The 13,373-nt window shown below is 44.3% G+C and overlaps 1 protein-coding gene across 2 annotated transcripts; it reads left to right on the top strand.

Annotated features, from left to right (window-relative positions):
• Nucleotides 1-901: 901 nt before the first annotated feature.
• SDHAF1 (succinate dehydrogenase complex assembly factor 1) lies at nt 902-12,741 on the top strand. Of its 2 annotated transcripts, none has more exons than XM_078677321.1 (2): nt 902-1,035; nt 12,147-12,741. In XM_078677321.1, exon 2 carries the CDS (start codon nt 12,166-12,168, stop codon nt 12,418-12,420), a length of 255 nt encoding a protein of 84 aa, XP_078533447.1. In that variant the 5' UTR covers nt 902-1,035; nt 12,147-12,165; the 3' UTR covers nt 12,421-12,741. The 2 variants fall into 2 exon arrangements, with proteins under 2 accessions (XP_078533447.1, XP_078533445.1); XM_078677319.1 differs by having other exon boundaries at nt 916-1,081.
• The last annotated feature ends 632 nt before the right edge of the window (nt 12,742-13,373 follow it).

The following is a 13,373-nucleotide window of genomic DNA, read 5'->3' on the forward strand; positions in this document are numbered from 1 at the left end:
GTGTTCGTTTCAACCTACTAACAAACTTTCATGATCTCACACTGTGCGGCGTTTTCAAGATCTATCAAAATGGTTACAGTTGTATGATGCAGTTTAGCAGTGCGTTTACGTATGTTCGCCGGTCTACATTTTTAAGTTGCATTAACTTTAAACACAAGTTACTGTTTCATAAGCGTGTTAGCTTCCAAAAGAAAAGATTTTTGGGCTAGCTGCATTTATTTTTCACAACATTTGCACGCTTAGTTAGTGGAAGCTTTATCTCTACCGTGGACATTTACAAGGCCAATAGCTCTAACTTTAACAAATGCGAGACATATTGCATTGCAAATGGTTGTTTTAGGACTTGTGGCCTGCACACAAGCAAGCTGAAAATTAGGCAGCTGTGAAAATTTAAGGACACTAAACCAGCGTCATATAATAAATGTTATGTAACATCCAGTGAGTAAATATTCAAACTGTCACATTTCATTAAAGAACTGCTGGGCCGCATTCACACCGCCTATGGACGGCCGGGTCCGGCCAGATCGCCAGGAACGTGGGCAACAGCCAAAAGCATCACAGCCCATCTGTGGGTTGTGAATAGAGCGGGGAGGCCGAGGGAACTATTAAACGATTTCAACCATTGTTAACCCCGACCACCCAAATAGCCCGGATCTGCGCCGCACTCCCTCCCTCCAGCCAAAGAAGGAAAAAAAACGTAGACCCGCTGATGGCAACACTCTCATCTAGACACGGTCTACTTTCTCAAAACAAATTAGCGCCTTACGGCTGTCGGAAATCGTGTAGAACAGAGGCACATGAAGACTCTTCTCACAGCCAACCAGCACTTCGGAATTCTGTGTGGTGCAGTTGGATTGGCTGGTGGCTGAAGTACTCCAATCATAGACCACTTTACATCCTACTTGTAAACATCTCCCATGATGCATTTATCCGTATCACCGGTTGTTTTGCGACTCGGAATATTATGGGCGAATAGTATCAGTAAAGAGTTATCAGCTATCAACGGCCATTAGACTGAACTCACGGACGGTCCGTGTAAGTAGCGGACAAGCGCCGATCATATACATTACTCCCGCAGAAGGTCCGTATATGTGTAGCTCTCCAAGTCAATTCATTTGCTTTTCATTGTGACACTTGTAGTCCTGGGACCTCTTCTTTTCGGGGCTTCGCAACATCTCTATTAAAGAACTTTATATGAAACGTGGGTTGTGCTCTGCTTTTGATGTACACGTTTAAGGGTCTAATAGGTCTCCACTTATTCTGGCGACAAACAATTTGTAGTTATGTTCATATTACCTTATTTGCTTTGTGGGACTTGTGATCTTGTGTATTGCTTGGACTTGGGATACTTGGTAACTATGTTACGATTTTTCAGATTGTGAGTGTATTAGACGTGTGGGTGAGATTCTACAGCCAAATGTGTGACACTTTTACTGTGTGTAATACAATTAATGACTTGATAGGTCGAACTCAACTGCTTTCTTAGTCGCAGACAGTGACCTAGCACCACTATAAACAAGCAAGATTCTATTACATGCTTTGTCAACCACGATTCAATTTATTTTATTTTTTATTTTATAGGTTTTATATAGCACTAGCTAGACCCGGGGGTATCAGAGCGCTTTACATACATAGGTGCATTACATAAAATGACATGGGCATGTATAAAGATACACGCTAAACATTATAATTAGGCATACATTGCATAGCAGGACATAAGGGTGCATGAGGATATAAGCAACACATTATAATTAGGCATACAGTGAAGGATAGGGGGGAGCTCCCGAGGTTGAAGCAGTCGAAACTCCACTTATCCATGATGGCCAAATGAGCAGGGAGTCAACTAGGTTATTGGAGTTTTGATTCGTTGACTTGGATGGTAAGGTATTTCTTGAGGAGAAGGAGTTTCAGCTCCCTTTTGAAGCACGGGAAGGAGGGGTTGCATCTGGGGTCAATCGGGAGTGAGTTCAATATCCTGGGTATGTTACCAGAAAAGGATCGGGACTGAGTGGTTGGCTTTTTGAATTTCGGAGGGAAGAGAAGAAGTGAGTTGGAGCTTCTCAGGGATCTGGATCTTCCAGCTTTGACCAGTTTGCTGTTTAGGTAGTTGGGGGGAATGTTAGTAGGCCAATTTGTAGATACATCTGCCTTCAATGGTTAGCCAGTTGAGGGAGTGGAGGGATGGTGTGATGTGATCAAACTTTCTAACCCCGTTTTTGATGTGAGCAGGCATGTTAAGGCATGTTAGTGGGGCTAGGTGAGCTTTTGGCGTCCCTGTAAGGACACCGTTCCCGTAGTCCAGTTTAGATTGAACTTGGTCTGTCCAGTTACAGATATACAGGCATCAACAGACCGATTGCATTCACCAATTGAAGTTTCACAATGTAAAAGTGCATTTTCCACCGATTAGGGTTTTATCTTTAATTAAAGGTGCTGTATTTTATACATTGTTACCTGAAGGTGAAAACACAACAAAAAAAGGACATAATTATGCTGTCCTTTTCAACTACGTCTTTGTCCCTCCTACTACAACTCTGACACTAACCCCCATTGCACTCAGTTTGAGGCTGTACTGCAGGATTCGTCTTGTCAACTAGGCTGAGGATGAGCGAGCAGAGAGTGTCTTGGCACCTGGTTTAATTCAGTGGCGGTTCCTCCGCTAAGCCAGAGGAGCGTCACCCCACTGAGTAAAATGAAAAATAAAATTATTTATTTTTTATTTTTAAAGTTTTGTATGGCGCTAGCTAGACCTGTAGGTATCAGAGCGCTTCACATACATATTGTGCAAAGCCGAAGGGCCTTACACTACCTAGAAGGCTGACAGTAAGTAAGCAAACAACGGATAAAGAATACAGTATGAACAATAAGTAACTGTGCAGCAGAGGGGGAGGGGAAGAAATAAAGAAAAACAAGGAGATTAGCATAGTCCGTTCACCAACAATCCTTGAATGGGAGTCAACTCTGGGTATTGAGGTCTAGGTTAGTTGACTAAGTTCAGGAAAGTATTTGTTAAGGAGATGGAGTTTGAGGTCTCTTTTGAAACAAGAGAAGGAGGGGTTGCATCTGAGGACTCCCGGGAGAGCGTTCCATATCCTGGGAGCGTTGCCGGAAAACGATCGGTATTGGGTGGTTTTCTTTTTCATTTTTGGAGGAATGAGAAGGAGTGAGTTGGAGCTTCTCAGTGTTCTGGTTTGACCTGCTCTTACCAGTTTGTTGTTCAGGTAGTTGGGAGCCGGAGAGTGGAGGTTTTGTGTGTGATGCAGGCCAGCTTGTAAATACATCTCCCTTCCATGGGAAGCCATTTGAGGGAGTTGAGGGCTGGAGTGATGTGATCAAGTCGAGCGGCCATGTTCATCACTGCCCTTAGAGGGGCTAGGTGAGCTTTTGGAGTCCCTGTAAGGATGGCGTTCACGTAGTCGATTTTTAGAGAGAACCAGGGATTGAACAGCTGTCTTGAGGTCATCATGGGGAAGAAAAGGTTTCAATTTCCTGAGGTGTTTTAGAGAGAAAAGAGCACTTTTTGCTGAGTTTTTGATGTGGGCCTCCATCGACAGGTTCTTGTCCAGGGTGATGCCTAGAGACTTAACTGAGTCGGATACAATGAGGGGGCAGTTTAGGGCAACCAGATTCTTGAGCCACTCTTGGATAGGACGATGGTTACTTTTTGGCGAGAATAGGATCAGTTCCGTTTTATCTGGGTTGAGCTTTAAGTGATTGACGTTGAACCAAGTTTGGATCTCCGTTAGAGTGGTATTGGATGTCATCGGGGGACTTTATTTTGAAATAGATTTGGGTGTCGTCTGCATAAAGGTGGTAACTCACTCCAGCTTTTTTCAAGATGATTGTGAGGGGCTCCATGAAGAGATTGAAGAGGGACGGGGAGAGGATTGAGCCTTGTGGCACCCCAAGTGTGACTTTTGTCGGCTTCGATAGACAGGATTTGATTTTAATTTGTTGCGAGCGATGCTGGAGGAAAGAGGTGAACCATTTGAGTAAACTACCATTGATGCCGGAGCGCTTCGACAAGGTCTCTAGACGAGCTGGATGATTAACTGTGTCGAATGCCGCAGATAGGTCAATAAGGATGAGAAGGCAGGCATCACCCTCATCTAAGGCTTTGCGAATGTCATCCGAGACGTTGAGTATGGCTGTTTCAGTGCTACAGCCTTTCCTGAATTCTGATTGAAAGGTGTCAAGGAGGTTGAACTCATCAATGTGTTTATTGAGTTGGTGGAGAACACATGACTCCAATGTTTTTGCAAGGAATGGGAGGTTTGAGATAGGTCTGAGGTTGTTCAGATCATTAGGGTCGGCCCCTGGTTTCTTGAGAATGGGTGTGATTTGTCCTAGCTGAAGGGAGTCTGGGACACAGCCTGAGGTGAGAGAGGCGTTGATGATTTTTGTCCAGAAAGGGGAAATAGTGTGGTTGAGTTCTTTTATGATTGTGGAAGGGAGGGGGTGGTGTGGGAGGAAGCTTTTAGATTAGAAATTATCTTGAAGACCTCGTTTTCCGCCATTTGCTCAAAGTCGGACCAGTGCGCATTGTTTTTTAGCTGGAGGCCAGTCTGATTGTCCTTGTACAGAACTCTTTCTGTGTTTTCGGGGGAAGTAGAAGGGGGCAGGTAATGAGGGAAGGAGTGTTTGCGGTTTGAATGAAGGATTGATCAATTTTCTGGATCGGCCATGTGGTTGTTATGGTTGTTATCATTTTAGTTTTCCAATTGCGGTCATTGGCTCTCGGGCTGGGCAAGGCTGGCCAGAGCATGGGAAGGAGTGGTTTACATTCCCTAAGTACGCACGACTGCTTGGCCGGCCCACTTGAGTCGGCCAAACAGTCATGCGCACTTTGCATCTTACCCACCAGGCAGCATTACAGAGCCTGTCGGGGAACATGCCCAGCCTCCCATTTCCCGTCTGACCGACGCTGCATTGCAGTGCTGTGATTGGCTCCGCTGAGCCTGGAAGCTCAGGTGCTTCCTGCTGCTGGGCGAGACTGCAGGAAGAAGACGGAGGAGAGGCGGCGGCGGCGGCAGGCCGTTAAAGGTAAAAAAATAAATATTTTTTGGTCCCCTCTCCCCCCCTTCCCACCACCTGGGTCCAGTAGAGCAGGCGCTACTGGATTAACTTGCGTTGCTGGCCGACCCTGGTGAAATCACGGTCAGGCTGCTGTCAGAGCGGAGACCTGTGGCAGCTGAGGTGGGCTGACGAGAGCTTTTATAATGTGCGCTTAGTTGCAAGCACTGGATCCAAGTAAATGCATGTCGGGCAGCAGGAGGGCAGATGAAGCCTGCAACATGTTGACTTTTAAAGCAGCAGCATCCAGGAGTTCAGTCAGTATGTCCGGTTGTATGAAGGGGCCTGCGGAGAGAACAAGCATTGACAAAGCCAATAAATCGTGCCTGTGCGAGAGCTGTTGGCTTTTCCAAAGTATTTTAGCCATGTTGTACAGCATGGCTAAAAGTACATTTTGTGAAAAAAAGTGCTATACGGTGGCCGCGTCATTGCTCTCTTATGCAGGATGGCCATTCAAGGACGTGGAAGGGTGTGGGGGTACCGACCAGCAATAACGGCTGGGAGGGGTGGATGGACAGCGGAAGAAACATGTAAAAGGGGTAGGTGGGAGGGTGAAAAAGCAACACGGGGAAGAAGAAATAGCACCTCAATTGCAGCATGGGTAGCAATGAATGCTAATCAAGAGGATACAAACTGTGTTTGGTTCATGCTCTAGAGAAAGAAAAAGGTGCCTGACAGTCGTTGGCCAATTAGGGGGCAACAAAGAAGAGTGAGAATGAAGCCAACAAATGGTAAGCAGTGGGCTGGCCCCAAGCACTTTATTGTAAACAATACTTCTCGCAGTGGCAGCTGTCGGAAGGTGAGACTTAAAAAACATGTCTGGCAGCTGTTTTAGAAAACATTCCGCGCCGCCCCGCTGCCTGTCTGCATTACCACCTGCACCAGTGTCACAAAGAGCACAGGGGGTCATGTGATGGCACCCCTTCGGGTGGGCACAACAGGATTGGTTGATGGCAACTAATGAATACGCACATTTTCTACCGAGTCCCATTCAGTGCTTAATTTGGGCCGATTGTTTCCAGTGCTCAGCACCTAATCGTCAATACCAGCACTTATGACAGTCTGCCACTTGGAGGCACTGTTTGTCTAAATTAGAGAAAAACACAAAAAAAGTTGTTTATTAATTTCAATATGCATTAAAATCACTAATAACTGCTGCCCAAGCCAATCGTATAGCTTTGGGCCCTAAAATATTCAGAATTTTCACTCTTTGGTGGTGCTGGCAGAGGCAATGGGAGGTACAAGCTGCAGTGGAATCCTGACGAAGGCCCTGGCACTTATTCTATTACAGAATTAAGCAATGGTCCCATTCATTCATCACCATGGTTCATCAGTCATTCAATCACTCGCGTATCCTTCCCCCAAAAAATGTGCTCATCTACCCATTTTCCAGCCACTGATATATTCAACCAACCACAGAACTTCGCCCACAAACTTATCAGTCAATGTTAGGCGTGAGGCAGTTTGATTGTTTATGTGCTTGGTGCCTTGTGGTATTCCCAAAGATCTCCCCTCTTGAATATTGTCCAACACTTTTGTTTGCCATTGCCCTAGCTTCTCGTTCAACACCATGTCAACTTCAAATGATATGGAGGGCACATGCAAAGTCTTTGATCCAATAAAAATAGAGTTCAAGTGAATTTAGCCATAAGGATGGCTTTTACCGGACTGCTATCCTATATTGTTACTCGCGTACTACCGACTACTATATTGTACCTTGTTTCTGTAAAGCGCTTTGATATCTGCAAAGATCTTGTTCGCGCTATATAAAACTTTGAAAATAAATAAATAAATGAATTGACATCATTCCAGTAATCCCACGAACATCACCTCATGCTTGGACTTTATACCCCTTAGCTTCAAAGGTTACAAAACTGAGATTTTGTAACAAGACAAACTGAGGCTAGACCTCTACCTTTTCACTGGCCCTGAGGTCTTGTTACGGTACCCCCACATTAGCCGCACAAAATCCCAGAAACCGAGGCCTACTTGTTAATTCTGAACTATTGTTCACAGTAGTTGGAGATCTCAATCTCCAGCTATGTGTTCTCTCCAAACTTCTGACACATCTCCAAAGTGATGACCACATGGTGCTCACAAGAGCCCTTGTCAGGACACACCTGTACTGCTTTCATATGTTCTGCGCAATCTAGCTAAAACATCCCTAATCTATATAGGCTATAGAACCAGAATGCCAAATTGTGCGGAAAACTCCCAAACGCGACAACATTAAGTCTTCCTTGAAGGCTCATGAATGGCTTCCAGGTAAGCCCAGGATCCAATTGAAGGTTCTTCACAACGTCCACATGGCGTACTGTGGTAAATGCCTAGAAAAGCTGCAGAAACCAACACTTACTGCCACTACAGCTAGAAGCCTCAGACGAGTGGCTGGCATTTTGATCCATCACTAATCTTTCAGGATGTCAAAACATTGATGTGGAACCTTGGGAGTGCATCACCCCAAATTGTAGGATGTCCTTTACGCCTCTTTAATGTTCGAGCCCATCTAGGTATGATTTGGGAAAATTCTAAAGACTGAACCATGCACATTTGCTTTCAAGCGCAACACCTCAATTGACAAAGCAGATATGTACTCCATATATTTTAATTTAGCATTGTCTTTTTTTCCAGCACTTTGAGATAACAGAATAGTAGCAAATAGCTCTTTAGAACATTCACAATAAATAAACATAACAGCACTTTCAGATGTGGCAAAGCCATACCAATTGGCTTTATCTGTACGTTCTTTATATAGTATTGCTAACCTGATGCTCGAGTTGCCATTTGTTTTAGCGTATGTTTATTTTTCAATGCAAGAGTTCAGTGGACTCTTTGTATGGTGTCTGTGTACATGTTATGGCATATGGGCACAGCAGCCATGCACTTCGAACCTTTGGGCTAGAGATCGACACTGGTCTTTCTTTTTATGTCCCTTATACTCTGTGCATTGTTTGTGTACATGAAGGGTGTGTACTCCATCGAGTGGAATGACAATATATAAGGCATTGGTGTATCAAGGTTGTGTATTCCACTGGAAAGAATTCTCTCAGCAGCGTTTCGGTGAGAGTGAAGACTCCTGTTACAGTGTTTGTGTTGTGTGGTAAGTTTTGACTCCATTAGGTATGTTCCACACAGAGGGACATGTTTCATCTGCTTGTTTATCGCTGTGTTGACCAGTATAAGTGTGACTGTGCTGTGTCAATTATTTGAACAAAGGGTGGTTTGTGGCTGCACTTACTGTTTGGAGGTATGTGTGGCTGTAGCAGTTGTGCTGGTAGTAGTTATGCTGTGCTGGTCTACTTAATATTTGTAATGTGTATTAATAAAGTAGTGTTCTTGTTTAGCTTGAGCTAGTATATTGCTACCTTCATATTAGTTGTGGTCTTTTGTGGTACCTGTTTGTTTAATTTTTTATAGTTAATTCTATAAGGGGGAGATATGTGGCATATTCTGCTTGATGTGTCTTTCCCTGTATCTGTCTTTGCATCCCAAATCCCTGTGTAATGTTATAATTGATGACCATTTGGTAGAGATGATAAACATCATCTGCTTCTGATGAGACATTGTTACCTCCTTAGTTTATTGTAACAAAATAACCTCTATATACCACAACTCAACCCTGTCACCGTCGCAACTCAACTTCCCACCCCAAGCCAAAGAACGAACCCTGACCTTGTGGACTGCCTTCACCACTTTCAAAAATGTTGCTATCATGCAGATCATCCACTGGGGGCCCTTATCAGCCCCTAGCCCCGAACACTTCACCAAAGGACTCCTACAAATAAGTTAAACACTAAAACCCATCCTTAATGCCTCTGTTGACTCTGCCACATTTCAGGACGCCTAGAAACACGGTATTATGACACCCCCGCTCAGGAAACCATTGGTCGACCCAGTCATGCTCACCAACAACAGACCCATAGTCCTCATACCATACCCAGCCATGGTCTTAAAGCTAATCAATCAATGTCTCATTGACCACTTCAGCAACCACCAGCTCCTCGATGCCACACAGTCCAGATTCATGCCCAACCACAGTACAGAAGCAGCTCTCATTGCCACCACAGACGACATTCGCATGATCCTTGACAGAGAAGACATGTCAGCCCTCATTCTCCTTGACCTCTCTGCAGCATTGGATACGGTCTTGCACCCTATCCTTCTCAAGCACCTGCACAAGACTGGCCTCCAAGGACCCGCTCTCCTCTGGACCTGCTCCTTTTTGATGGATAGAACACAAGCTGTCAGTCTGTCACCGTACTCCTCGGAAGCCTGTAAACCTAACTGTGGAGTGCCTCAAGGTTCCTTACTTTGGCCAACAACATTCACGCACACAACACCAACATCCTCTTCTATGCCGACAACTTGCAACTCATACTCTCCCCCTCAGACTTCACAGGTAGCAAGCTCACCACCTGCATGACCGTAGTCACTAATTGGATGAAAGCAAGCCTTTTCAAGCTCAACACAGACAAGGCAGATGTAGTGATCTTCGTAAGAACACCTCACCATGAGACTCCAACTGGTGACCGTCTGTACTCGGACGCACCTGCAGACCTCACCCCAGGACCTTTAAAAACTGGACTAGACTTCACGAGTCCACACCATCACAGCATCCTTCTTCCACCTCCTGAAGATGATGAAGTTCCTCAAATGGCTACCAAGCAAAGCCAGAAAACAGTCACCAGCAAGTTCTTACAGGAACACCCTCTACGTTTGGATCAGCAAGCAACTCACTGGAAGGATACAAACCATCCGGAGCTCGGCAGCCAGACTCATTGTGAACCTCCCACACAGAACTCACATCACACCACAACTCGAGGAGCTCAACTGGCTCACGATACATAAACATGATCATTTGAAACTCTTCCCACACTTGTTCAAGGCACTACACAAATTAAGCCCTACACAAATGTGTCCTCACTTTGCTGAACAGTCATATTTCTTTATCCTACCACTTAGGCACCTCTGCTGTGCAGGTCCCCTACACCCACACATCCCATGCATTACCAGAACTAGATCAGGAGGACTGGCGTTCTCTTACATCACTCCTAAGGCATGGAACGACCCATCTTTCAATATCAGTGCCTCCCCCTCCTCTCTTCTTGAATTCCGCAAGTAGCTGAAGACCTGACCTTTCAATTAACCAACCTACCATAGGCAGGGCTAGCACACACACCTGCTCCGCACCACAATACCCATACAAGTAATAGTGCGCTTTACAAATACTTAACAGAACATCTTTTTCTGCACATACCCCCAGATGCATCAAAGTTATGTTTTGCGAGTCCTTAATAGCGAATTTTAAGGATTCGCTATTAAAGACTCGCAAAACGGGATGCATGTAGGAATCTCAATATTATTTGCGATTTCTACTGATTCCTTATTTGCGATTCGCTAATTGCTAATCGCAAATAAGGAATGGCTTTCCCATTCATTCCTAATTTGCGATTAGCAATTAGCGAATCGCAAATGTGCCGCAATTTCAAGGGTGCCAGGGTGTCCAAAGGACACCCTGTTGCACCCCTGAAATGGTAATGGTCACTGGTGTTGCGCACACACATGTCCCAAGGACATGTGTGTGTGTAACATACAACTTAGAAAAATGCACTAAAGTGCATATTTCTAAGTTTTTGCTATTTACCATGTAGTATGACTTTGTGGTAAATAGCGGCCCCACATTGCGAATTCGCAATTTTGGAATGGTTCATGCATTGCATTTAAGGAATCGCAAATTGCGATTCCTTAAATGCAATCGCAATTTGAGAAATCGCAATTATTTGAGAATTCTTAAATTGTGAGTGCATGAACCCTTGATGCATCTCAAATGCCATTTTTGCGGGCGCCAACGGCCGAATTTTGCGATTTGCACCGTTTGCAATCGCAAAAATGCTTGATGCATCTACCTGATAGGAACTTACATGAAACATCAACCATTCCACTCGTCTACTTGATGTAAACCTTTGTTGGACATTTCAGGGCACCAGATCTCACTAAGAGTATGTCTGAGATTTTCTGTAGCTCATGTTGGTTCAAGTGTCAATATTGTTAGTGAGCTATTTTAAGTTGTTTTCTCTTGTGCAGCTAGAGCGTGGCTTAGCTGATTAAATCAAGCATTACATTTTTGTTCTCTGTAGACGTCAAACTCCTGGACACGTTTCTGTGACTAGCGCCCAGATATTAAAGAACGGTATACAGACAAATTCCAGACTAACAGGTAGATGCATCAAGCATTTTTGCGAGCGCAAACGTTGCGAATCGCAAAATTCGGCCGGTTGCGCCCACAAAAATTTTATTTGAGATGCATCAAGGGTTCATGCACTCACAATTTAAGAATTTGCAAATAATTGCGATTTCTCAAATTGCGATTGCATTTAAGGAATCGCAATTTGCGATTCCTTAAATGCAATGCATGAACCATTCCAAGATTGCGAATTCGCAATCTGGGGCCGCTATTTACCGCAAAGTCATACTACGTGGTAAATAGCAAAAACTTAGAAATATGCACTTTAGTGCATTTTTCTAAGTTGTATGTTGCACACACACATGTCCTTGGGACATGTGTGTGCGCAACACCAGTGACCATTACCGTTTCAAGGGTGCAACACCCTTGAAATTGCGGGACATTTGCGATTCGCTAATTGCTAATCGCAAATTAGGAGTGACTCCCCATTCATTCAGGAATGAATGGGAAAGCCATTCCTTATTTGCGATTAGCAATTAGCGAATCGCAAATAAGGAATCAGTAGAAATCTCAAATAATATTGCGATTCCTACATGCATCCCGTTTTGCGAGTCTTTAATAGCGAATCCTTAAAATTCGCTATTCAGGACTCGCAAAACATAACTTTGATGCATCTGGGGGTAAGAAACAAGCACAGGGGTAACTCTGTTGAGACTCACAGGTGCTGTATCTGGCAAGGAACACTGACATAAGTGTTTGTTTTCTGATGTGATGTACACCGTTCTCTACAGCTAGTCATTCGCAGACTCTAAGGGCCAGTTTGTTTTCAATGTAATGTTTTCACAATCACTGCCTCTGTTAATCTTCTTTTCTGTTATTCTATGTTTAGGCTGTATCTCCCACAAACCATGGTTAGACACAGCAACCTTCAGAAGCAAGTCCTGAGCTTATTTAAACAGTTTTTACGGGCTGCAAAGGACAAACCAGGATTTCTGCCCCGAGTCCAAGAGGAGTTCCGGAAAAACGCCAAAATTCCCAGGAGTGACGTGATGCATATTGAGTTTCTGCTTCGGAGAGGCCAGAGGCAATTGGAACAATTGAAGGACAGTCGCACAAAGCAAATGGGCACCTTCATCAAGAGCAGTTCTGACGTGAAAGAATAGTTATGTAAAAAAAAGAAATACCGAGGGAAAAATGAACAGAACTTATACGTAGTCGAGTGTTGAACTGCTGATGCATTTTACTGTTGTGAGGCGTTCAGAAGTGGATAAATGCAACTGGATATCGGTTTTATAGGAACATGAACTAAAATGCATATTAATCCCCATGATGCCATAAAAATGTAAAGCCGTGCTGAACTCCTATTGTTGTGGCACACAATTACATCAATAACTGCACCTTCTGGATGCACATAAAAAGGACCTATCCTAAGGTTGTAACTGCAGAAAGGTGATGCTTTAAACAGTAAAACCATATTTATATGTGCCCAACTTCGTATTATTTCTGCTTTTGCTCGGATTTATCACATTCAAGTAAAGGAGCTGTCATGATATTGTAGATCAACTGTAAAGTAATGAGTTAAATATAAATAGTTATCGTATTATCATTGAATGGTGAGGGTTTGTAGCATAGACCTGGTTGTATTACATAATCAGTCAGTACAGTAGTACATATATTTATAGCCTTTCATATTTTGTCTGTTTGGTAGCTATTCATATCACAAAGTAACTCCGCATATATCTTTTAAGATTCATTGTACTTTTTTTAGGTCGAGCAGACTACTCTCAATGCGTGAGCATTGAGAGTCTGCTACAGACCTAATGTGGCCCGTATTCAGGAGAGTGGACACGACTCAGACGCGCGCTTTTGCAGTCTCAGTTTTGACCGCGGGAGCGCGCGTCTGAGCCGCGCCTGCGCAGATGAACTCCCAGCCCCTACTTTCACGTCGCTCTGCTCTCATGCATTAATGGCACAGACACAGCCAGCCCCCACCCCTCTGCATGCACACACATACAGGGGCGCGCGCACATAGACAGACAGACACACGCAGACAGACACACACACACGCACACACACATACGCGCGCGCACCCCCTCCCCCCACACTTACCGGGGTC

Source organism: Lissotriton helveticus, chromosome 2_1, assembly GCF_964261635.1.
Source record: "Lissotriton helveticus chromosome 2_1, aLisHel1.1, whole genome shotgun sequence".
NCBI classification, from domain to species: domain Eukaryota; kingdom Metazoa; phylum Chordata; class Amphibia; order Caudata; family Salamandridae; genus Lissotriton; species Lissotriton helveticus.

Coding starts and splice junctions, on each gene's coding strand:
- SDHAF1 (XM_078677321.1), top strand. CDS start 12,166: ATGGTTAGACACAGCAACCTTCAGAAGCAAGTCCTGAGCTTATTTAAA.